The sequence below is a fragment of the Theropithecus gelada genome, chromosome 6, assembly GCF_003255815.1.
Source record: "Theropithecus gelada isolate Dixy chromosome 6, Tgel_1.0, whole genome shotgun sequence".
Classification (NCBI taxonomy): Eukaryota; Metazoa; Chordata; class Mammalia; order Primates; family Cercopithecidae; genus Theropithecus; species Theropithecus gelada.
In genome coordinates this window covers 32,144,162-32,168,063 of record NC_037673.1, presented here as the reverse complement: position 1 = coordinate 32,168,063, position 23,902 = coordinate 32,144,162, and the positions used below count along the sequence as shown (strand labels likewise).

Genomic DNA, 23,902 nt, shown 5'->3' with positions numbered 1-23,902 from the left:
AAAAAAAAAAAAAAAAAAAAAAAGATTTAAGGTTCTCTGTTTTATAAGGCATGTAGGGGGAGTCATGTCATGGTATGCTGGGTGTCTAATGAAAGTCCAGTCTGACCCTTAGGCTTCTGTGGCATCAGGATGGATCCAGTTGCATTTTCCACTTCTAGAATTAGCAGCCTAGATGTCAACTATTTCTGCCTAAAGCATGTTACTTTCTGTCGACTTACAGGATGAACCATGGCTTTGTGTATGCATTGTAGGAATTTCTTATTTCAGCAATAAAGATCTCTTTTTGACCACCAAAACCTCCTAGGGCCCTACAGCTCAGAAACCGTTTCAGCTGAAGTTTTGAAATGACCCTTACTCATAATAGAGTCCTGTGCCTGGATTCTGCAGTTTGAGTCAGGACTGTTAATCTGAATGGCACAGTTGAGGAGCACAGGATTTTTGTGGCAAGTATGTCAGTGAACAATGACCTGACGTCTTTACTCCTTTTTCTTTTTTTAGATAACAGTACTGAATTTTGGGACACAGATATAAAATGGTTTTCTCTGTTGGAAAGTAGCAGCTGGCTTGACATAATCAGGTATTTCAAACCATTGTTTTACTCTTGAATTTTATAATTGTCTAACTCAGGGTAGTAGATCAAACTGACAAATAATTTAACTGTTTGGTATTTCAAAGTTAAATATTCTTAGATCACATGTTCTACAGCTAGATTTTATATTTGCTACTTATTTCTGTGCACATTTGATAGGAATTTATGAACATGCCACCTGCTTACAAGGAGGTGTACTCTACAGACAAGGCATTGAAAAACCACAGAAAGAGTGTGACAACCCAGAATTATTATTGAGGCAGCAGTGCTGGCCTCCAGGGAGGAAATTGAGGGTGAGAACAGGAGTGATACTGACTTTTCACTGAATACCTCTTTTAATCTTGTGTCTTATGCATGTATTATCTGTGTTTTTAAAAACCATGATTAATGTCAGTTATTCGTGGTTTGGGAGTTAGGTTGAGAGTTCCAGAGAACAGTTATATTGCATTTCCTACTTTCTATATTGAATAGCTCTTCTCTGTTGCCATTAAATAGAGGATATGGCAGAGAAAGGTGCAAAACAGAAATGATGATCAGGGTGAGACAGTAGGTCTAATGCTAGGCTACATTTCAGGAGGGAGAGCAATGCTTCCTGCTGCCTCACACACATTCTCCCTCCATTCTGAAGTGAGTACTATGGAAAGGAGCCTTGGCCCTCCAGACACTGAACTGTGCTTCAGACATCCTGCTACACATCTTATAATTTGAATATGTAATGGGAGACAGGGATAAATGTTGTAAAAGCAAATAACCCTTCTTTGTGTGGAGTGGGCAGAGAAGGGTGAGCATCTCTAGCCAGATGAAGGGTTGGGGTGTGGGAAGGGAGGGTGGCTGGGGAGTAGGAGAGGACACCTCTGCAAGCAGAAGACAACATACATGAAGGCCCCCAGTTATACAAGTCCAAGCTGGGAATAATGGCAACAGTTGCAAAGGGAATAATGTGTAGAGAGAGACAAAAAGGATTTCTGAGCATATTGGAGCTTTTTAGCCACTCTGATACATTCAGCAGGTCACCTTAAGTAAAGTAATCTGGACATGTCTCGCATTCTGCAGATATGTTTGATTTCTATGAATCTTACTCAGCAGCAGACTCAAGCATGAGTTTTTAATAAGAATGTCTAGTTTAGAAATTACCTAGGAGCATTTTCACATCAATTTTAGGATTCCCTTCTGAAAATTTTCAGTTTCTAATGGGCAGGAATATATCCTGGTATCTAAATAATGTAAATGGAAGTTAGTTTCTTTTCTGGAGGATTTTAGCATGGAAAAAAAAAAATAAGAAGACTGAAGATCAAGTCAGACTATCTCTAAACTACTTAATGTTTTTGTTACCAAGCTCATGAACTAATGCCCCTTTTTCTTGTCTCCTATTTAGACGTTGCCTGAAAAAAGCAATAGAGATTACAGAATGTATGGAAGCACAAAACATGAATGTTCTTCTTTTAGGTAATATATAGGAAGCACAAAGGATGATTTCCATTTTCCTTCACCTGAGATTCAATTTTTATATATATAGCTTTGTGTATTTGGAAACAAAAGGAGTGAGTTAGTGTAGAAATCCTTCCTATTCCTTTCTCCCTAACCTTGGAATCCTTTGCCTTGGATTTCAGTGTTAGAGTTTAAAACAAAATTCTTTCACTTCGAACTTGGCAGACCTATTCACCATCCATGAAGGAATTTTTTGGTATCTTTACCAAAGCTCACATTTCTTAATGTTTTGGATTTTGTTTTATATTAACTGAGGTTGGTTAAAGTTAAAATCTTTTTAGAATCCTTCTTATATAAAGAGATCCATGGATGACTTGGTTGTTATTTTTATATCTTTGTGGTTGACAACTTTATACAGTTACCATAGAAACTTGGTGGCCTGTGAGTTCCTTTTCCTCAGTGGGCTTAACTTGCTGTACATGATGCAAACATTCAGAATGTGCGAAAGCAAGTGTAAACCACCATGCAGCGAAGACTGGTGCTGTAACTAGTTACATATGAACTCAAACATTACCTGCTGTTTAGAAATATTAAGTTTCGTATAGCCCCACACTATAAATTAAGTAGATTGTCTCATGCTTATACCCCCAAGCTTTTATCATTCTCTGAAACTCTCTGTAACTGTTGGCCCTAGGTTCTAAGGGCAGCCTGGAAAATGTGTCTTTCTGTGGCTCTGTCCGTCTGACATTGGCTGACCGACTTAGATTTGAATACATTTATTGAGCCCCTGCCATGTGCAGGGCTCTGTTCTGCCTTCTAGAAGTTTGCAACCTAATGAGAGAGTTGCCTTAAGTGTGCTATTGAAAAAGACCCAACCAGCCGTGACAGAACAGAGCATTATTTGAGTACTGAGCAACTAGTGAAAAGGAGGAGGGATAAAGATTGGAGGCCTAAGAAATGGAAGGATTCAGGGCCAGAACACATTAATCACAGAGCTGCATAAAGTGAAATCTGAATCTTTGACTGATAGAACTAAGACGTCCTTCACTCCTGGATGGACTGCTGAATTGTCTCACCTCTGAAATCTCTGTTAGTCCCTCATTCCATTACCCACAGGAGTATCATTAACACCCTTCAGATCCAAGAAGAAAGAGTTCCTTAAAAATGAAACTTGTGGCTGGACACGGTGGCTCACACCTATAATCCCAGAATTTTGGGAGGCCAAGGAAGGCAGATCACTCGGGGTCAGGAGTTGGAGACCAGCTTGGCCAACATGATGAAACCCTGGCTCTACTAATAATACAAAAATTAGCCGGGCATGGTGCTGTGTGCCTGTAGTCCTGGCTACTCGGGAGGCTGAGGCACAAGAATTCCTTTAATCTGGGAGACAGAGGTTGCAGTGAGCTGAGATTGTGCTGCTGCACTCCAGCCTGAGTGACAGCGTGAGACTGTGTCTCCAAAAAAAAGAAACTTGTTTTGAAAACCGGTAGCACTAGAAGACAAAAACAAAAATTTGTTTCTCTGTAACCCATGTCATCCCATAGTTGAGGCTTGTTTCCTGGAGGGAGAAGTGTAAGCTTGGACCCATAGTGCTCTGTGATTATAGCGGTCAAGATGAAAGAGTTGTCACAGTATGAGCACCTCCCTAGTTACAATTTATTTATTTATTTATTTTTAAAGACGGAGTCTCCCTCTGTCGCCCAGGCTGGAGTGCAATGGCTCGATCTCGACTCACTGCAACCTCTGCCTCCCAGGTTCAAGCGATTCTCCTGCCTCAGCCTCCTGAGTAGCTGGGATTACAGGTGTGCGCCACCACACCCGGCTAATTTTTGTATTTTTAGTAGAGAAGGGGTTTCGCCATGTTGGTCAGACTGGTCTTGAACTCCTGATATAGTGATCCACCTGCCTCGGCCTACCAAAGTGCTGGGATTACAGGCGTGAGCCACCGCGCCCAGCCTACAATTCAGTCTTAAGTTTCTCTAACACCAATGATACTAGCACCATCCTCCTCATGGACATTTTTTAAAAACAACTTGAGTTGTACCTGTTTTTGTGAAAGGGAAACTATGGGGCTGTAGACCCTGACTTTTAGGATCTTAAAACTCTAAGACAAATGCACGGATAAAGATGTGTGGTGTTTTGCTCTAAGTGATGAATGTTAAACAAGTATGTGAGTGAACTTTTCATCAAATGAGTTTTGGAAAGTGCAGCAGGTGGGCATGTGCAAGCAGACCAAGAAGGGTTTGTCTCCTAGGCTAGGCAGGAGAAGCAGGCACCTCTATGTTCCTCAAACAGAAAAGGACAAAGCCTTAGAGCTGAAAATAGAAATAATTTTGCTACAGTCAAGAAATATTAAACTTTCTCCAAAGTAGAGTTAGTGGAGGACTTAGGAGTGGAGGAAGGGATGTCTGAGGTGAATCTGATAAGCAGCTGAGCCGTGAAACAGTGAGTTCAGTGATGGAGGCTTCCACAGCCCAGGAGGAGTTCAGTGATGGAGGCTTCCACAGCCCAGGAGGGAAGAGCTTTAGTCTTGGCCTGCGGAGCCTGGCAGGTCATCATGATGTAGGCAATTCTGTTGTCTCTGTGTGGCACACCTAGACCCCCACATGCTGAAAGTAGCTTTGCAATGCTGCATTTATTTATTCAGTATGCAAATCCATATTTCGTACCAGCGTGTGCCAGAACCTGTACTAGACATGCTAGAGCAGTTCATCTCTCAGTCTGAAAACATAACCCTTTGTTATTGGCCCTTGCCTTTAGGGAATAAGAGCATGACCGTTAATAGTAGACCTTGGTGTTGGGAATCCTACTTTTAACTGTTTAAGTGAGAGCATTCTGAAACTTTTGAACATTTTATGCCCTCCTTCCTCCTTGCACTGCTACTGGGGCCTCTCCTAGAGGAGAATGCATCCGACCTCTGCTGTCTCATTTCCTCTCTGGTGCAACTGATGATGGACCCCCATTGCCGAACCAGAATTGGTTTCCAGAGCCTCATCCAAAAGGAGTGGGTCATGGGTGGCCACTGTTTCTTGGATCGCTGCAACCATCTCCGCCAGAACGACAAAGAGGAGGTGAGTTCCCTCACTGAAGACTGTTTCCGTCATGGGGAGAACTAGTGAATCTCTTATTTAATACCTGTCATCAGATGTAGGGTTGCTGCTTGCAAAGTGTAAGCCAAACAGGTTTGTTAAGAAAACTAGGATCATTTCATTGTGTGATGACTTTGGATACTTTAAATAATAGTGAAACCTTTCCCAGAGGAAAGAGATTAACAGGTATGTTCAGAGTTTTCTAAATTGTGTACACCAAGGGTGTATACATATTTCATAGTGGGAATAATATTTATTAATGAGACTTAAATATAGAGTAACTCAGTGAGGGAGACTCCTACCTTTTCTATAAAATTAGTCTTTGCAATAAATAGATATGCAGGGTGCAGGTTTTCTACAAAAAATATAGGTTGAACATCCCTTATCTGAAAGTCATGGTACCAGACGTGTTTCAGATTTCAAATTGTTTTGGATTTTGGAATAATTGCACTCCACTCAATTACTGGTTGAGCATCCTTAATCCGAAAATTGGAAGCCAGGCATGATGATTTGCGCCTGTAATCCCAGCACTTTGGGAGAACAGGAGTTTGAAACCAGCCTGGGCAACATAGAGAGACCTCATCTCTACCAGAAATAAAAATAAAATAAAATAAACTGGGCATGGTGGTGCCTGACTACAGCCCCAGCTACTAGGGAGGGTGAGGTGAGAGGATTGCTTGAGCCCAGGAGGTCAAAGCTGCAGTGAGCCATGATTGTGCCACTGTACTCCAGCCTGAGTGACAGTGAGACCCTATCTCAAAATAAATAAAGTTTTAGATTTTGGAACTGAATGATTTCAGATTTTCAGAGTCAATTTTTTTTTTTTTTTTTTTTTTTGAGACAGAGTCTTGCTCTGTTGCACAGGCTAGAGTGCAGTGGTGTAGTCTCAGCTCACTGCAGCCTCCGCCTCCTGGGTTTAAGCTTATCTCCTGCCTCAGCCTCCTGAGTAATTGGCATTACAGGTGTGTGCCACCATGCCCAGCTAATTTTTTCTATTTTTAGTAGAGATGGGATATCACCATGTTGGCCAGGCTGGTCTTGAACTCCTGACCTCAAGTGACCCACCTGCCTCAGCCTCCCAAAGTGCTGGGATTACAGGCGTGAGCCACCGTGCCCAGCCATTCAGAGTCAATTTTCCTTACACATAAACCTTTTTGAAATAAAGCACAGGGCCAGGCACGGTGGCTCACACCTGTAATCCCAGCACTTTGGGAGGCCAAGGCAGGCAGATCACAAGGTCAGGAGGTAGAGACCATCCTGGCTAACATGGTGAAACCCCGTGTCTACTAAAAATACAAAAAATTAGCTGGGCATGGTGGCACATGCCTATAGTCCCAGCTACTTGGAAGGCTGAGGCAGGAGAATCACTTGAACCCAGGAGGCAGAGGTTGCAGTGAGCCGAGATCGTGCTACTGCATTCCAGCCTGGGTGACAGAGTGAGACTCCGTCTCAAAAAAAAAAAAAATGAAATAAAGCACAGGATTATGTTAATGCCATCTGTTACCAGGCCCTTAGTGGTAGCCTGGGTGGGACTGTGCCCACAGCCTCTTCTGCTTGTGTCTGGATTAATTGCTCCAGGCCTGGGCCTCCAAGTTCAGGCACAGGAGAGTTAGCATTTTAGGTCACTTGGTGAAAATGAGTCCCCCAAATTGTGCTGTACATGTCTAGGTGACAGCTGTACACACTCCATTGGCTGCCTTATTGATGATTGGTGAAAGGAAAAATGAAAACACACAAACTTTCTTTAATTAACTCATCTGCAGAGCTGACGTGTGCTAGCAGTGTGACTTGTGGTTTTTCATAGTCCGGGTAGTCAGCATGTCTGTCTGTGGTGCGGAACAGCTTGACACAGAATGCTGTGGGTACACAGAGCCATGGCTCCTGATCGTAAGGGCTTGGCAGGTTCCTGGGGTGATCCATGTCTCTCTCACTGAGCAAGATGGTTTCTTTCAGGCCTGGCCTGTACTCACCTGTGTCCCATTGAGCTGAATAGAAATCACATCTTTCAGTCCTGGAAGGGACTTTATGGAATTAATTTGAAAGGGTGACAGCATTTACATAACATGGTAGGCAGAAAGAGCTGATACTTTGTGGAGATAAGTATGGTGTTTTTTTTTTCTTTTTCTTTTTTTTTTTTTTTTTTTTTTTAAGAGAAGGAGTTTCACTCTTGTTGGCCAGTCTGGAGTGCAATGGCATGATCTTGGCTCACTGCAACCTCCTCCTCCCAGGTTCAAGTGATTCTCCTACCTTGGCCTCTAAGTAGCTGGGATTATAGGCATGCCCCTCCATTCCCGGCTAATTTTGTATTTTCTTTTTTGTTGTTTGTTTGTTTTTTTTTTTTTTTTTTTTTGAGACGGAGTCTCGCTCTGTCGCCCAGGCTGGGGTGCAGTGGCTGGATCTCAGCTCACTGCAAGCTCCGCCTCCTGGGTTTACGCCATTCTCCTGCCTCAGCCTCCCAAGTAGCTGGGACTACAGGCACCCACCACCTCGCCCGGCTGGTTTTTTGTATTTTTTAGTAGAGACGGGGTTTCACCATGTTAGCCAGGATGGTCTCGATCTCCTGACCTCGTGATCCACCCGTCTCGGCCTCCCAAAGTGCTGAGATTACAGGCTTGAGCCACCGCGTAATTTTGTATTTTCATTAGAGACGGGGTTTCACCATGTTGGTCAGGCTGATATCAAACTCCTGACCTCAGGTGATCCACCCACTTTAGCCTCCCAAAGTGTTGGGATTACAGGCATGAGCCACAGTGCCTGGCCTTGTTTTGTTTTTGAGACATGGTCTCTCTCTGTTGCCCAGTCTGGAATACAGTTGCACAGTCATAGCTTACTGCAGTTTCGACCCCCTGGGCTCAAGCAATCCTCCTGCCTCAGCCTCCTGAGTAGCTGGGACTATAGGCGTGCACTACCATGTCTAGCTAATTTTTGTATTTTTTGTAGAGATGGGTTTTGCCATATTGCCCAGGTTGGTCTCAAACTCCCGGGCTCAGGCGATCCATCTGCCTCAGCCTCCCAAAGTGCTGGAAATACAGGCATGAGCCACAGCACCTAGCCATATGTTTTTGTATATCTTGAGAAAAGGGGGGACTGGCAGGCACCATGTCTAATGGGGAAAGAGTCTAAGAAGAGACCTGATCTGCTGTTCACCCAGCCCTTGGAGAGGTCACCCGTATTTTCTGAGCCTATTGCCCTGCCTATACAGTGCAGTTCAAGTATTTTCCACTCTATTTAATGATATTATGCATAAAGTGAGGTGTGAAATAAAGTTGCTGTACAAATGTTTCTTAGCATCTCAATGTGGACATATTGGAATTTTGAAGGAAAATTGGGTGGTCAAATTTGTGATAAGATTGAAGCGGCACTGTGCTTTAAGAACTGCATTCCCACGCATCTCTCTCTGTCATGAGCCCTGTGTGAGACCCTGGGGGCCGGCCTCTGGGCATCTCCAATCTTCCGTTTTCTCCTCTGAAAGGGAGAAACTGTAATACAGCTTGTCTTAGCCCCCTGGCAGGATCACTGGTGAATCAGGGAGGATAAGCGCTTTCTAAATGATAAAGCATACTAGAAACTACTCTCCCTGCTCATCAAGGGCTCACCTCTGGGAGCTAATAAATGATGCTTGTGGATTTGTAAAGATACATTTTGAAAACATTTTGAAACTCACTTTCACTGCTTCTCCCTTGTCTCCCATCCCCGTTGTCTTCCTGGCCCTCACTGTGGGGTGGGCAGGAGGCTTCTTCCAGGTTGGTCTTCAGAATCAAACCCTGTCAGTCAGTGTGTGGGAGGTGGGGCATGGAAGTTCCCTCCCACCCCCTGTAACTTTGTATTGACAAAATTCAAAGTAGCACTCATAATTAAGTACATTTTTTGGTAATATGGTATTACTAGTGGAAGAATGGAATTTTTTTGGAGGAGATAACGTTTTGCTTAATTGAGGTTCTAAGTTAGTGTTTTCTATTATCAGAATCCATTGCAGATGCTCATCTGTAACACTGATCCATAATGAGGTTTTTACACATTTCATCTTTGAAATGTCTTTGACACAGGTATATAAATCGCAAGCATGTGATTTCAGTTGAGCATATTTCTCACTTGGGATGGAATGGAGTATTCTGTGTTTCCCAGAGAATGAAGTCCCCAGAAGTGCTTATTTCACAGCTGTTGAGGTGCTGTCCCCTGAACTCAGGATGGCTTGCACTGGGCTCTGCCCACCAAGTAACGTATCTTGTTTTCATGCAGGTTCCTGTGTTCCTGCTTTTCCTAGATTGTGTCTGGCAGCTGGTGCACCAGCATCCCCCGGCATTTGAATTCACAGAGACTTACCTGACTGTTTTGTCAGATAGCCTGTACATACCTATTTTTAGCACCTTCTTCTTCAATTCACCTCATCAAAAAGATACTAACATGGTAAGAGTCCCTCTTAGGAACGTGTGTATTAAAGAGGCTTCCTCTCACAAGTAGGATGCAGTAATACTGATGCTAAAAGTGGTCTTCACTTGACAGCACATACACTAAAGAAAGTTGGAATGATACAGAGAAGATTAGCATGGCCTCTGCGAGAGGATGACATGCAAACTCATGAGACATTCCATATTTTAAAAAAGATATTGGGCCAGGTGCGGTGGCTCAAGCCTGTAATCCCAGCACTTTGGGAGGCTGAGACGGGCGGATCACGAGGTCAGGAGATTGAGACCATCCTGGCTAACACGGTGAAACCCTGTCTCTACTAAAAAAATACAAAAAACTAGCCAGGCAAGGTGGCAAGCGCCTATAGTCCCAGCTACTTGGGAGGCTGAGGCAGGAGAATGGCGTGAACCTGGGAGGCGGAGCTTGCAGTGAGCTGAGATCCGGCCACTGCACTCCAGCCTGGGCGGCAGAGCAAGACTCCATCTCAAAAAAAAAAAGATACTGAACACTATATACCAAGCATTGTTCTAAGACTTTCTTAGGTATTAATCCTTACAGCACCCTATGGCATATGCATTTTTATTATCCTGGAGGAAGCTGAGGCAAAAAAAGGATAAGTAACTCACCTATGGTCACATGGTAAATATTGGAGCTAGAAGCAAGTGTTGAAGCTGGGGAATTAAGCAAAATTCAAAGCTGTCTGTTTTAAAGATAGTCAGACCAGATGTCCTCCCATCTGTTTGCCTGATGCCTGGAATTCCTCTGTAAAAGAATGGGGACCAGCAGAGCAGGGAAGCTAGGCTTTTCCTTCCATCTTAACCCTTTTGGCCCCTCCTGGGCTGTGCCCCCAATTAGATAATCTCAGTGCTTCTGAGCAGCCTCCTGAGGGGTACAGGGTTTCCTTGAGCTGGGAGGATTACCAAATCCCCCAGTGAAGTAGGAGCAACAGCCCTGCTTTCAGAGCCCAGCCTTGTGACTCACCAGCTTCATGACCTTGGGCAGTTCAGTTTTCTGAGCCTTGGTTTCCTCAAATGTAAAACTGGAAAAGCACCAGTTACCTCGCGAGGCTGTGGAAGCACCCAGCACAGCGGCTGGTGTGTAGACTGCTGGAAAGGAATTGTCCTTGTTCTTGCACTCCTCCCCCACCAAAAGCTTGTAGCGAATAACCACAGGTAGCCTCAGCCTGTAAAAATGAAGTGCCCACGATTCTTCATTCTCAGGGCAGGGCAGGAGCACACTTCCTGGTGCCTGTGTCCAAAAGTATGTGTTTGCCTTCCTCAGCCCTCCCTGGAAGACAGCATGACCTGTGCTTGTTTTGGCAGGGTAGAGAAGGCCAGGATACACAAAGCAAGCCTTTGAATCTGCTCACCGTGTGGGATTGGTCGGTGCAGTTTGAACCCAAAGCCCAGACATTGCTCAAAAACCCTCTCTATGTGGAAAAGCCGAAACTGGACAAAGGCCAACGGAAAGGAATGCGCTTCAAAGTAAGATGTCCACATGTCTAAACCCCGTTCAGCTGCCCAGACCCCATGCGTGTAGTGATAAAAGATACTTATGGATTCTGTCTGCCAGCATGTTCTCCCCTCAAAGCGGTCTGCAGAGTCGAAACTTGTGATGGTCAAATTGTCAAGGACCATTAGAATCCTTTGCTTTCAGCAAATCACCTTTGCCCTTGTGCAACAGGGCCATTTGCCAAATGTCACAGTGGATGCTGCTGCCCTGGTCATACTCCATGGAATCGTACCTCTTGTCCTGCCTGTGTGTGTGTGTTAGTAGAGTAAAAGGAACACTGAATGTGTGGGTTTTACTTGGCCAGTACCGGTTCATTTATTATAATAAATAGTAAGACTTTTCTTAATGAGCTGTGCCTGTAAACCACGGGTTGCACAACTCTTTCTGTCAAGGGCTGCAAAGTCTCTGTCACAAGTACCCCTCTACTGTTGTAGTACAAAAGAAGCCTTAGGCTGCTCTGCCCATGGAGTAGCCATTCTTTATTCCTTTACTTTAAAAAAAAAAAAAAAAAAGGAGCCTTAGTAGGCGAACAAGTAGGCATAGCTGTGTTCCAGTGTTTACGAGAACAGGCGCCAGTCCAGATTTGGCCTGAGGGGTGGCCAGTTTGCTGACCTATGCTATGAACCACAAATGTCAGAAACTCATTTTAGTTGATAATCCCAAAGTTGCCTAACTGATGAATTATTTAACTGACATTTCCTAGCTCTGTCTTCAGACCCAGAATTTCTCCCTCACAGAGTCCACAAAAGAGAGAGCAGTGATGGTAAGTCCAAGTCGACGCATGTCACTGCCTTCTCCATGCCATCCTTATCCTGCCTGATCTGGAGGGGCTTCAGAAAACCTGGCCCTTTCTGGTGTCAGAGTTGGTTCCATTCTAAAGAGGACTGGGGACCTGGGTGAGCCACAGCCAGTAGATACAATATTGGCTGCTGAACGACTCAGAACGGCCACTCTGCCCTNGGAGCCTTAGTAGGCGAACAAGTAGGCATAGCTGTGTTCCAGTGTTTACGAGAACAGGCGCCAGTCCAGATTTGGCCTGAGGGGTGGCCAGTTTGCTGACCTATGCTATGAACCACAAATGTCAGAAACTCATTTTAGTTGATAATCCCAAAGTTGCCTAACTGATGAATTATTTAACTGACATTTCCTAGCTCTGTCTTCAGACCCAGAATTTCTCCCTCACAGAGTCCACAAAAGAGAGAGCAGTGATGGTAAGTCCAAGTCGACGCATGTCACTGCCTTCTCCATGCCATCCTTATCCTGCCTGATCTGGAGGGGCTTCAGAAAACCTGGCCCTTTCTGGTGTCAGAGTTGGTTCCATTCTAAAGAGGACTGGGGACCTGGGTGAGCCACAGCCAGCAGATACAATATTGGCTGCTGAACGACTCAGAACGGCCACTCTGCCCTTTTAGGGGCCACAGGCCCAGGGTGGAGTTTCCCCTTTCTGATGAGCGTCTCCTGCTAGTTTGACCAGAATTGCCCTGAGCCCCAGAACAGCTCGGCCAGAAATCGGTTTTTCTTCAGTGTGTTGTGCCCCCTGGTGGCTGCATGCACATTCTCATGAGCACCGGATTGACACCACAGAAACTGCCCTGTGCCAGAGTGGCAGGGGACCTCAGAGACAGCGAGGACAACCCCTTGTTTTATAGGGGAGAACCTGAGGCTCTCCCTTCCAATAATGGATTTCATGTCTCTCCTCAGACCCGGCTTTTCTAATCATCTCTTTTCCTTGGGAGATAGAGACAGACAGCCTGAGCTCCAGGAGTTGGCAGGTGGGAAAGGACAGAGCTGAAGGGGTGGAGAATTTCAGGTCCAAATAGCTAAATCACAGTTGGGACGGGGCCGAAAAGAAGCCTTGAAGCCTTTGGGTAAGAAAACCAGATATCAGGTGGGGCGACGCACTGAGCAGCCTGGTGGCCTGGGGGAAGTTCTGCAGAGACTCTGAGGAAGCAGGGGCTGAGCAGCATGTGGTGCTGCCATGCGAATGCCACACGGGGAGGGACCCATTTCAGTGTGTAGCCTCGGTGTCAGCCGCAGGCCCAGGCCAGGCTTTGGCCTGCGGAGCTGCTGGCATGTCAGCTGCTCTTGAGTACTCTTTTCGCTTAGGAGATAGAGGGGGGCTTCCATAACCAAGGAGAGCTCAGTAGAGAGCCCAGGCTCTGGAGCCAGACTATTTGAACCATCACCTTTGGCACTGAGCAGCAGTGCCTTCGGCAGATTGCTTACCCCTGTGCCTTAGTTTCCTCACTTGTAAAATGGGGCAATAATGATGACTTGGAGAATGATGTGCTCAGTGAATGTGAGTACTGAGCACAGAACCAAGCAGGCAGGAAGCACTGGGTGATGGTTCAGTGTAGTCCCTGCCCTGCCTGGCACATCTTCACGATGGAGAAAAGAGAGGCCACTGAATCCTGGCCTTCATCTCTCCTGAGCCTGGATGGAAAGTCAAATCCTGGTCACCGCCGAGTTGTGGTCTTGTGGATGGTTTTGCTTTCTTTTTAATATTTTTATTTTTATTCCATATTTCATAATAAGGTAATAATTTTCTTTACAATAAAGAATATTTTTTTACAAGGAAGAAACACTGCTGGAAATATGTTAGAGTTAGAGCAAGCCTGAAAGTTAAGTTGTTATCTCTTCTTCAAATGAATAGGAGCAAAAGAGCTGGACAAACAGCTTCTCCCCACGTTTTTTTACTTCTCATTTGAGCACTGGGGAACCCTCATGACCTTCTGACCACATCCATCTTTCATAACCCTTTCTTTCTTTTTTTTTTTTGAGTCGGAGTTTCACTCATTGCCCAGGCTGGAGTGCAATGGCATGATCTCGGCTCACTGCAGCCTCTGCCTCCTGGGTTCAAGCAGTTCTCCTCCCTCAGCCTCAGGTGCCCACCACCACACCCTGCTAATTTTTTTGTATTTTTAGTGGAGATGGGGTTTTGCCATTTTGGCCAGGTTGGTCTTGAACTCCTGGCCTCAGGTGATCTGCCTGCCTCGGTCTCCCAAAGTGCTAGGATTACAGGCATGAGCTACTGTGCCCAGCCTCACAACCCTTTCACAGTGCACCCCCAAATATAATACTCTGCTCTGGCCACAGAGATAATTACCAAGGGGGGAAATAGGAAAATGTGAAAATGTTCTCACATTTTCTACTCCTTGCAGGTTGCCAGACAAATCTGGTCAACTTAGCTGGCTCATCAAATTTCTTTGCTCTCACCTGCCTGTTTTCTTTATCTAAAAGAATCTTTATGACTTAGGCTTAAACTCCCACTGGATGTCTGATAAGCTGCTATTTCACCCATGCGATACCATCTTCTGGTAGTCAGCAGTGCCTGCTTGCAGTTGTTGAGAAGATTGTAGTGGTTAACAGCCTGAAAGTTCTCAAAGAGGAAACATCTTTTTCCCTTTAGAACACAAATAGGCCTGAGCCACAAGTTCCTCTCAATCATTAAACTATCTTCAGTTCAACAGCTTTTTCAGAAGTACTTTGTGTCCTGTGGAGCTCCTGTGACAGAGAAGGAGGGCACCGAAAGCTCCTTTCTCTGTCCCAGCATGCCTTTCTGCACAGCTGCCACATGCACCTGCTTTCCCATTGGTTTCTGGTACAGTGTGCACCATGAGAATACACAGGAACACTCCACCTCTGGATGTCACCGTGTGTTAATGAGTGTGCATTCACATGGCAACGCTGATGTCTCTTGGAACTTGTTAAAGCAGGGTTATGCTCTGTTTTTTATGGTAACAACTGTTAACTGTGCCTGTGATGTTAACCAGCAATTTTTATTTGTTTCCTCTCAAAGCATCAACGACAACTTTCTTTGCCACTTACGCAATCTAAGTCATCTCCCAAAAGAGGATTTTTCAGGGAAGAAACAGATCATTTGATTAAAAACCTTCTGGGCAAGAGAATTAGCAAACTTATTAATTCTTCTGATGAGCTCCAAGACAACTTTCGAGAGTTCTATGACAGCTGGCATAGCAAGCCCACTGACTACCATGGTTTGTTGTTACCGCATATTGAGGGGCCCGAAATCAAAGTCTGGGCCCAGCGCTACCTGCGCTGGATTCCAGAAGCCCAAATCCTAGGTGGTAGCCGAGTGGCCACTATGAGCAAACTCTTGGAAATGATAGAGGAAGTCCAGAGTTTACAAGAGAAGATCGACGAGAGACACCACAGCCAGCAGGCCCCCCAGGCTGAGGCCCCCTGCCTGCTGAGGAACTCTGCCCGCCTGTCCTCTTTGTTTCCTTTTGCTCTGCTCCAGCGACATTCCTCTAAGCCGGTCTTACCCACCAGTGGCTGGAAAGCTTTGGGAGATGAAGACGATTTGGCCAAACGAGAAGATGAGTTCGTGGACCTAGGGGACGTGTGACCTGTTTATTGAGTGACTGTGAAAGAGGAATGTGGGAGATTGGGACAGCTGATCCCCGGATTCATGTCACGCAGCAGCTAATGCTGGCCGGGTCCTTAGCCCGGCACTCCGTTGGAGTAAAGCTGGGCCTTCGGGAAAAGAGGTGGCTCTCATTATCGTTTCATGGTTCTAAAAGACTATGCAATTGAAACTGCATCTGTAGTATTATTAATTGGAAGGAATTATTACTTGACCCATGATAGGGTTGTGGCCGTTTTCTGATGCCTAAGTATTATACAGAGCGTGCAATGGCCAGTTTACCAGAAAGGGCTTCAGTAAGATATTCTTGGACTTGATACTTTCTTCAGACCCTCTTTGTGCCAAGATAATTTATCCAGTCATTGGAAATAGTAAGTTTCTGTGTAACCCATCTCAATTACAGAAGCAAGTTCAGCTTTACGTATTTGTATGGCGAGTTGAAGATTCAGATAGAGGTATTAAGATGTGTGGCATTTACTTAAACCATCACATTTTTTCTTTCTATGCCCCTTTGCCTGTAAAACACCTGGGAAGTTCCACTGGTGTCATCCATCCTGATGCTTTGCCTGTGGGTGGGGGCTAGTCAGCCACCACCCTCTTTTCTGTGCTGCCAGCCCCAGGTCGTCTTCCGCCTGCTCCACACCACTCGCCACTGTCCCTCTGCACTCCCTGCCTTGGTGCGCGTAGTCCCAGTGTCTCATTGCCAAACCTCTTGGTTACGCTGTGGGGATCTGTTTCTTTGCCTGACATCCTTCCTGAGGACCTTCCATTCCTCTGGAGTCTCTCGTCGTTTGGAACAAATCGCTTCGCCTTTTTCTACTTGCCTGCTGAGGATTTGGAGCACTTGTGATTGCGGTTTTCTGCCGCAACCCCTGAGCCAAGTTCCTCACATTCTTTCACCTTTATGGACTGAAGGGATTGGGTCACTTTTGAATGTGGCTTTCATAGGAAAGCAGTTTAAACATAAGTATCAGAAGTGATGATTATCATTTGATACCTCAGTGATTTTAAAAGCCATAGAAGAAACTTGACTATGCCTGGTCACCTTCTTGGATCTGCTGTCTAAATTATATATATATATATATACACACACACACACATACATATATTTTTTTTCTTTTTAATGCAGGAAAGTGTACTTTGTATGTAAGGAGCAGTTTTTTTTGTTTTTGTTTTTGTTTTTTTGATTTTTTTGTTCTCAGTGGAACCCTGTCAAATCCCATAAAAGAGGAAGAAACCAAAACTCATTAGAATGTTTTAAATTGAATGTTTGCCTTTTTACATATATTTGCTTTTCAGTATGGATCCCAATTTGAATGTTACATGTTTAGAAAAATTTTCCTTTTTTTTTTTTTTTTTTGGAGACAGAGTCTGGCTCTGTCGCCCAGGCTGGAGTGCAGCGGCAAGATCTCGGCTCACTGCAAGCTCCGCCTCCCGGGTTCACGCCATTCTCCTGCCTCAGCCTCCCCAGTAGCTGGGACTACAGGCGCCCGCCACCTCGCTCGGCTAGTTTTCTGTATTTTTAGTAGAGAGGGGGTTTCACCTTGTTAGCCAGGATGGTCTCAATCTCTGACCTCGTGATCCGTCCGCCTCAGCTTCCCAAAGTGCTGAAATTACAGGCGTGAGCCACTGTGCCCGTCCAGAAAAGCTTTCAGTTACTCAAGGGCAATAAGAAAATTTGAGGCCAGGCGTGGTGGCTCACGCCTGTAATCCCAGCACTTTGGGAGGTTGAGGCGGGCGAATTGCTTGAGCCCAGGTGTTCGAGACCAGCCTGGGCAACGTGGCAAAACCCCATCTCTACTAAAAATACAAAAAGTAGCCGGGTGTGGTGGCGCATGCCTATAGTCCCAGCTACTTGAGAGGCTGAGGTGGGAGGATCCCGTGAGTCCGGGAGGCGGAGCTAAGATCGTGCCACTGCACTCCAGCCTGGGTGATGGAGCAAGACCTCGTCCCAAACAAAGAAAATTGGGAACTGTTGACTAGGAGGAGTTTCTAGGTTTGCACTGAATTGTCTTTTGTGCATACAGTGACTTGTTTTGCTGTTCTCCCCACTCCGTATTAGTGCAGGAGCTAAGTTGGTCTGTTAAGATGAACAAAGGTTGAGGGGAGAGGAGGATTCGTGCATCTAGGGGCCAAACACATGTTCCGTCTTGATTGCCTTAAGAGTTACTAGCAAGGTCAGTATTAGGCTTGCAATAGGGATTTTAAAATACACTAACTAGTTCCTTAGCTACCTTCACATACATTCTATAGGCCTTCTAAAATTAGCACTAACCTCCACTTCCTTCTCTGCCCCATTGCCTCCCAAATATGCTATGGAGCTATTTTTGTTACCACATTATAACATGAATATTTATACAGTAGCCTCTTCAGGCTTCATAATTTTCATTCCAAAAATGCCCGGTGTGATGCTTTACACTCTACAAAGTATGGTTTAAAGGCACAAGGTCATGGCCTTTGTCATAGCAGTTGAATGTGCATTGAAATATTTTTCTATGATTTTTTTAAAAATTACAATAGAAAAATAAGCTGTTGTAACATGTAAGGTCATGACAATTTTTGTATTTATATTTGAAATCAGATTTCTATAACTTGTATTTGTGTACAGAATTCTCAGTGGGTTTATATATTGTGAAATTTTTATCCGAGATTGGGACGTGGATTATGCTTAACAGTGAAAGCTGAAATGAGACCATTTACTTTGTTTAAAATGCTGTACTGTGCAAGTTTGGAAATGTAAAATAATTTACTGTATATAATTATCTTGAGTTTGTTTATACCTCCAGGTTTTTACACTGAAGATAAACTAACTTTAATTAAATTCAAAACCTTTTTCTTTATAAGGGAATAAGCTGCTGAGCTAAACCTGTATCCATGTGCTTTGTATTTTCTGGATGCACAATGAAAGTTTTTACTTGTATCTCACTGCATCATATCTGATTGCAGAAATTAAAGCACAATTTACAAGCAATGCTCTACTTGGTGTGGTTGGTAAAACACATGGAGTAATCCCTTTCATTCTTTCAGGAAATATTGAGCATGTACTGGGTATTTGTCAGGGCCAGTGGGGACAGCAGTGAAGAGTGGAGTTTGTGTTCTTGTGGGGCACAGGGAGTTTTGGTGGTGGGAACCAATAGCCAAACAAATATTTAAAATCTCAGGTGATTTGCAGTTACATGTATATCACAGCACTATTCACAATAGCAAAGACATGGAATCAACCCAGGTGCCCATCAGCGATGGATTGGATCAGGAAAATGTGGTACATATACACCATGGGATACTATACAGCCATAAAAAAGAATGGAATCATGTCCTTTGCAGCAACATGGATGCAGCTGGAGTCCATTATCCTAAGTGAATTAATGCAGAAACAGAAAACCAAATACTGAATGTTCTCCTAAGTGGGAACTAAACACTGGGTATTGGACATAAAAATGAGAACAGCAGACACGGGACTCAAAACGGGGATGGAGTCGGGGAAGGGCTGAAAAACTACCTACTGGGTACTATGTTCACCGTTTGAATGATGGGTTCAATTGAAGCCCAAACTTCAGCATCACACAATATACCCATGTAATAAATCTGCACATGTACCCTCTGCATCTAAAGTAAAAATAAAACATATAGCCAGGCGCGGTGGCTCATGCCTGTAATCCCAGCACTTTGGGAGGCCAAGGCGAGCGGATCACCTGAAGTGTCGGGAGTTCAAGACCACCCTGGCCAACATGGTGAAACCCTGTCTCTACTAAAAAAATAAAATTAGCTGGGTGTGGTGGCGCATGCCTATGATCCCAACTACTCAGGAGGATGAGGCAGGAGAATCGCTTGAACCTGAGAGGCGGAGGTTGCAGTGAGCCAAGATCGTGCTATTGCACTCCAGCCCGGACGACAGAGAAGGGCTCTGTCTGGAAAAAAATAAAAATAAAAATCCTGGGTGATGATACAATGCTGAAGAAAAAATAGGGTGGGGATAGGATGATTAAAAGAAAAGAGTTTTTAAAAATCCTGAAGTATTATTACCTCTTTGCTTTTTGTGGGGGTCTGTAAAATTAGAATTCTGTTCCTCCAGAATAAGAATTGCTGGAAGAGATCTGAGTACATTTAAACCATCTCTGGTTTCATTTAAACCATGAAAGATAGAAAAAGGCTTTGTTTTTGCTTCCAGAGAGGATAAGTGAGCGAGCACAGGGTGAGATGGCTTATGAGAGTAGGATTTGTTTCTAATTCGTTTTGTTTAATGCTTAACTAGATTGAGACATAGCACTTTGTATGTTCTGAGAAACAAGGCTCATATTTCTTTGACCTTTCCTACCTACAGAGGAGGCTTCCTACTCTGCTGCTTGTCCCCATCCCCCTTTCCTATCTGGCCAGGCCCGCACTACTATGTCCAGAAAGCTAGTTCTGAGACATCCCTGGAATTTAATAAGCTCTCATGAATGCCATGTGCTTTTCAGATGTTTTGCTGCTTTGGTGCTTGTATTAAATTCCCAAGTAGTGGTTGTGACTGTAGAGTTTAGCAGCTTCTTGTCTTATTTTCCACATGTGTTTAGCTCTTGTACTTTTGGTGGACTCAGCTGTCTCTCACTCTTGATTTTACTTGTTCCTTGATGTCCAGGTGAGGGCATGGAGGGAGTTGGGGAGTAAAGAGTGGAACATTCTCCGTCCAATGTGAAACAGGGTGGGGGGTCGGTTCCTGTCGGGAATTAGCCCCTGTGCCTTCATGCCCCCTATCATTAAGGGAGTTGGGGGCAGAGGGGGTCCTATCTAAAGCCTGTTTTCTGTCCAGGCACAGTGGCTCACACCTGTAATACAGCACTTTGGGAGGCCGAGGTGGGCGGATCACGAGGTCAGGACATCGAGACCATCCTGGCTAACACGGTGAAACCCCGTCTCTACTAAAAATACAAAAAGCTAGTCAGGTGTGGTGGCGGACACCTGTTGTCCCAGCTACTCAGGAGGCTGAGGCAGGAGAATGGCGTGAACCCGGGAGGCAGAGCTTGCAGTGAGCCCAGATCACACCACTGCACTCGAGCCTGGGCAACAGAGCAAGACTCTGTCTCAAAAACAATAAAAAAATAAAAAATAAAAAAGCCTGTTTTCTGAGCTGGGCTTGTGTCCCACTGTGGCTCTAGATTATTTATAAAGGCGTCCCTGGGGCAGGACAATTTGGGGCTGAGCATGCAGCAGAGACAAGATCTATAGAGATGCATGGCCTTATTGGGTCCACCTTACACACACACACACACACACACACACACACACAACACCCTGAAAAGTACTAGCAGGAGGGTGGGAGACGCAAGACCCTGTTTGTACCACGGGTTCCAGTGTAACCAGGGACGTGTCCAAGTGCCTATACTTGAGTTTGTTGATAACCAGGCTAGCTGTGGGTAGTGCAAAATCAGGGTTTTAAATATCATATATTGAAAAGTAATTTGAGTGGTTTTATGTCTAAAAACAGGCATCTCAGCTTGTTTTGTGGTTCAGACCCAGGTTCTTTTCTTTTTAAATCCCCTATTACACTGTCTGCCCTTAGCAATTAAAGGATATGAAGTGTGTCATCATATGAAAATATGCACAGTAAGCTTTTTTCAATATATAATCTGTAGGTTAACACACAGTAAGCTTTTTGGACTTGTTTTTTAAAAACTTTCGTTTTGCTAGCCAGTTTCATAAAGGGCTGTCTGGACCTGAATGTTTTTATGAAATCCTGAATGGAGGACTTTTCAAATTGTCCTCGCAGAAGTCTGAGGCGCAATGAATGTCGTGCTTACTCATCCCCAGCACTGAAAGGGCACAAGTGCATGCCATTCCTGGGAAAGAAAAGAATGCAGACAGATGGCATTTCATCCTTGGATGGACCCTGAGGACTCTGCTTGGAATGCTGCTGCAGTAGCCTCCAGGAGAGGATGGAAAAGACCTCTCCTCTCTCCCCGGCTGATGGGGGTGGGGTGGGGTTGGGGGGAAACAGTAGAGATTGGTAGGGGAGGGGCAGGGGTGGACTGGGAAGGGGCACGAGGGAATGTTCTGGAGTGATGGTAGATAGTAGCATTGTATATCTTTTTTTTTTTTTCTTTTTGAGATGGAGTCTCACTCTGTCGCCCAGGCTGGAGTGCAGTGGCGCAATCTCGGCTCACTGCAACCTCCGCCTCCCAGGTTCAAGCAATTCTCCCACCTCAGCCTCTCGAGTAGCTGGGATTACAGGCGCCCGCCACCACACCTGGCTAATGTTTTGGTGTGTATTTTTAGTAGAGAAGGGGATTTGCCTTGTTGACCAGGCTGGTCTTGAACTTCTGACCTCAAGTGATCCACCTGCCTTGGCCTCCCAAAGAGCTGGGATTACAGGCATAGGCCATCGCACCTGGCCAAATCTTTCTATTTTTTAATTTAAAAACTTTTTTTTTGGACAGGGTCTCCCTCTGTCGCCCTGGCTGGAGTGCAGTGGTGCGATCTGGGCTTACTGCAAGCTCTGCCTCCCGGGTTCACGTGATTCTCCTGCCTCAACCTCCCAAGTAGCTGGGATTACAGGCACCTGCCACCATGTCCGGCTAATTTTTTTTTTTTTTTTTTGTATTTTTAGTAGAGATGGGGCTTCACCATGTTAGCCAGGATGGTCTCGATGTCCTGACCTCGTGACCCGCCCGCCTCGGCCTCCCAAAGTGCTGGGATTACAGGCGTGAGCCACCACGCCCGGCCAAAAAAAAAAAAGAAACATTTTTTTGAGACAGATCTTGTTCTGTTTCCGAGGCTGGTGTGCACTGGTGTGACGACAGCTCACTACAGCCTTGACCTCCATTTTGTAGAAATGGAGTCTCACTATGTTGCCCAGGCCAGTCTTGAACTTCTGAGCTTGAGTGATCCTCCTGCCTTGTCCTCCAAGAGTGGTGGGTTTGGAGGTATGAGCCTCCGTGCCCCGTTCTGGCTCTCTGAAGCCAGACTGTCTGAGTCTGAACCCCTGCTTTGCAGCTTACAAACTGTAGGATAACATCCCTCCATCTCTGTTTCCTCATCAGTAAAATGGCACCATGCCCGGAACCCACCTCACTGGAGAGTTGGAGGGTTAAGGATAAGTGTCTATTATAATGTAAATATTCAGTGCATGGAGCTATTATTGTGTATGTGTTTGGTCATTTACATACATCATGTAAACAGAGGGGTGTGTGTGTGTGTGTGTGTGTGTGTGTGTGTGTGTGTGTGTTTAAACTTAATCTCCACCCCAGGAACAATTAACATTTGAAGTATCCTAAACAGGAACCTAAGTTCCAAAGGTGGCTACATAAGCACTTCAAATGTTTTCAAAATCTATCCCAGAAGGTTTGTTGAGCAGCACATGGAATGTTAAAAATCATCTTTCAAAGGTGCAGTGAGTGGGTACTTGAGGTATGTGGTTAGCTAGAAATATCAAAGAGGCCTCACTCTCACACCTACAGGATATACAAATCCATCAGGCCCAGCAGTATAAATGCACCAGAGCAGAGAACGAGGCCTAAAAACCCTCCACATCACCAGACGGACCGCAGGGTTAGCTGGTCCTGCTGTCTCATTGCATCTTTTTGTTTTTGTTTTGAAACAGGGTCTTACTCTGTCACCCAGGCTGGAGTGCAGTGGCACAATCATGGCCCACTCAACCTCTGCCTCCAAGGCTCAAGTGATCCTCCCACCCCAGCCTCCCTAGTAGCTGGGACTATAGGTTTGTGCTACTGTGCCCGGCTAATTTTTGTATTTTTAGTAGAGACAGGGTTTTGCCATATTGCCTAGGCTGGTCTCTAACTGCTGAGCTCAAGTGATCCACCTGCCTCAGCCTTCCAAAGTGTTAAGATTACAGGTGTGAACCACCACGCCCAGCCTGTATCTAACTTAAGAGTAAAATTTTCATGCAAGGTATTGTGTGGGGGCCTGAGGACAGAGAGTGGGAATCCTCCACAAAGTCTAAGAACAGGAAATATGACTATTTTTTTGCTTTTGAATTTTTAATGACCAAAACAAAGCCCCTAAAACCGCAGCTTCTGAAAAAACCACTTGTTCTTGCCTGTCTCCTATCTCTCTTCAAACTTGACCTTGGCCTCTCGTCGGGCCTTGCATTTAAGACCAGGGTCTCCGAAGACATCCTTATTGACGACAGTTTTGTCTAAGGGGATATCCTCAGAGTACCTTGTGGGCATTAGGTGATTGTAGTTATAAACTTTCACAAATGGGCTGGGCGCGGTGGCTCAAGCCTGTAATCCCAGCACTTTGGGAGGCCGAGACGGGTGGATCACGAGGTCAGGAGATCGAGACCATCCTGGCTAACACGGTGAAACCCCGTCTCTACTAAAAAAATACAAAAAACTAGCCGGGCGTGGTGGCGGGTGCCTGTAGTCCCAGCTACTTGGGAGGCTGAGGCAGGAGAATGGCGTGAACCCGGGAGGCGGAGCTTGCAGTGAGCTGAGATCCGGCCATTGCACTCCAGCCTGGGCGGCAGAGCGAGACTCCGTCTCAAAAAAAAAA

At 45.2% G+C, this 23,902-nt stretch overlaps 2 protein-coding genes and 1 pseudogene across 2 annotated transcripts in view; 2 read left to right on the top strand and 1 right to left on the bottom strand.

Annotated features, from left to right (window-relative positions):
• Positions 1-15,533, top strand: part of MTMR12 (myotubularin related protein 12) — an 87,346-nt gene extending 71,813 nt beyond the window's left edge. Inside the window, exons 9-14 of the mRNA XM_025389388.1 lie at positions 499-577; positions 1,965-2,035; positions 4,916-5,088; positions 9,346-9,513; positions 10,836-10,997; positions 14,825-15,533. Coding sequence (XP_025245173.1) covers positions 499-577; positions 1,965-2,035; positions 4,916-5,088; positions 9,346-9,513; positions 10,836-10,997; positions 14,825-15,394 — 1,223 coding nt within the window. The 3' untranslated portion in view covers positions 15,395-15,533. The remainder of the gene's footprint in view (positions 1-498; positions 578-1,964; positions 2,036-4,915; positions 5,089-9,345; positions 9,514-10,835; positions 10,998-14,824) is intronic.
• On the top strand, positions 9,592-9,704 carry LOC112627179 (annotated as a pseudogene).
• Positions 15,534-23,451: 7,918 nt separating the features above from the next.
• LOC112626642 (60S ribosomal protein L27-like) overlaps positions 23,452-23,902 on the bottom strand; it is a 1,257-nt gene continuing 806 nt past the window's right edge. Inside the window, exon 2 of the mRNA XM_025388851.1 lies at positions 23,452-23,611. Coding sequence (XP_025244636.1) covers positions 23,452-23,611 — 160 coding nt within the window. The remainder of the gene's footprint in view (positions 23,612-23,902) is intronic.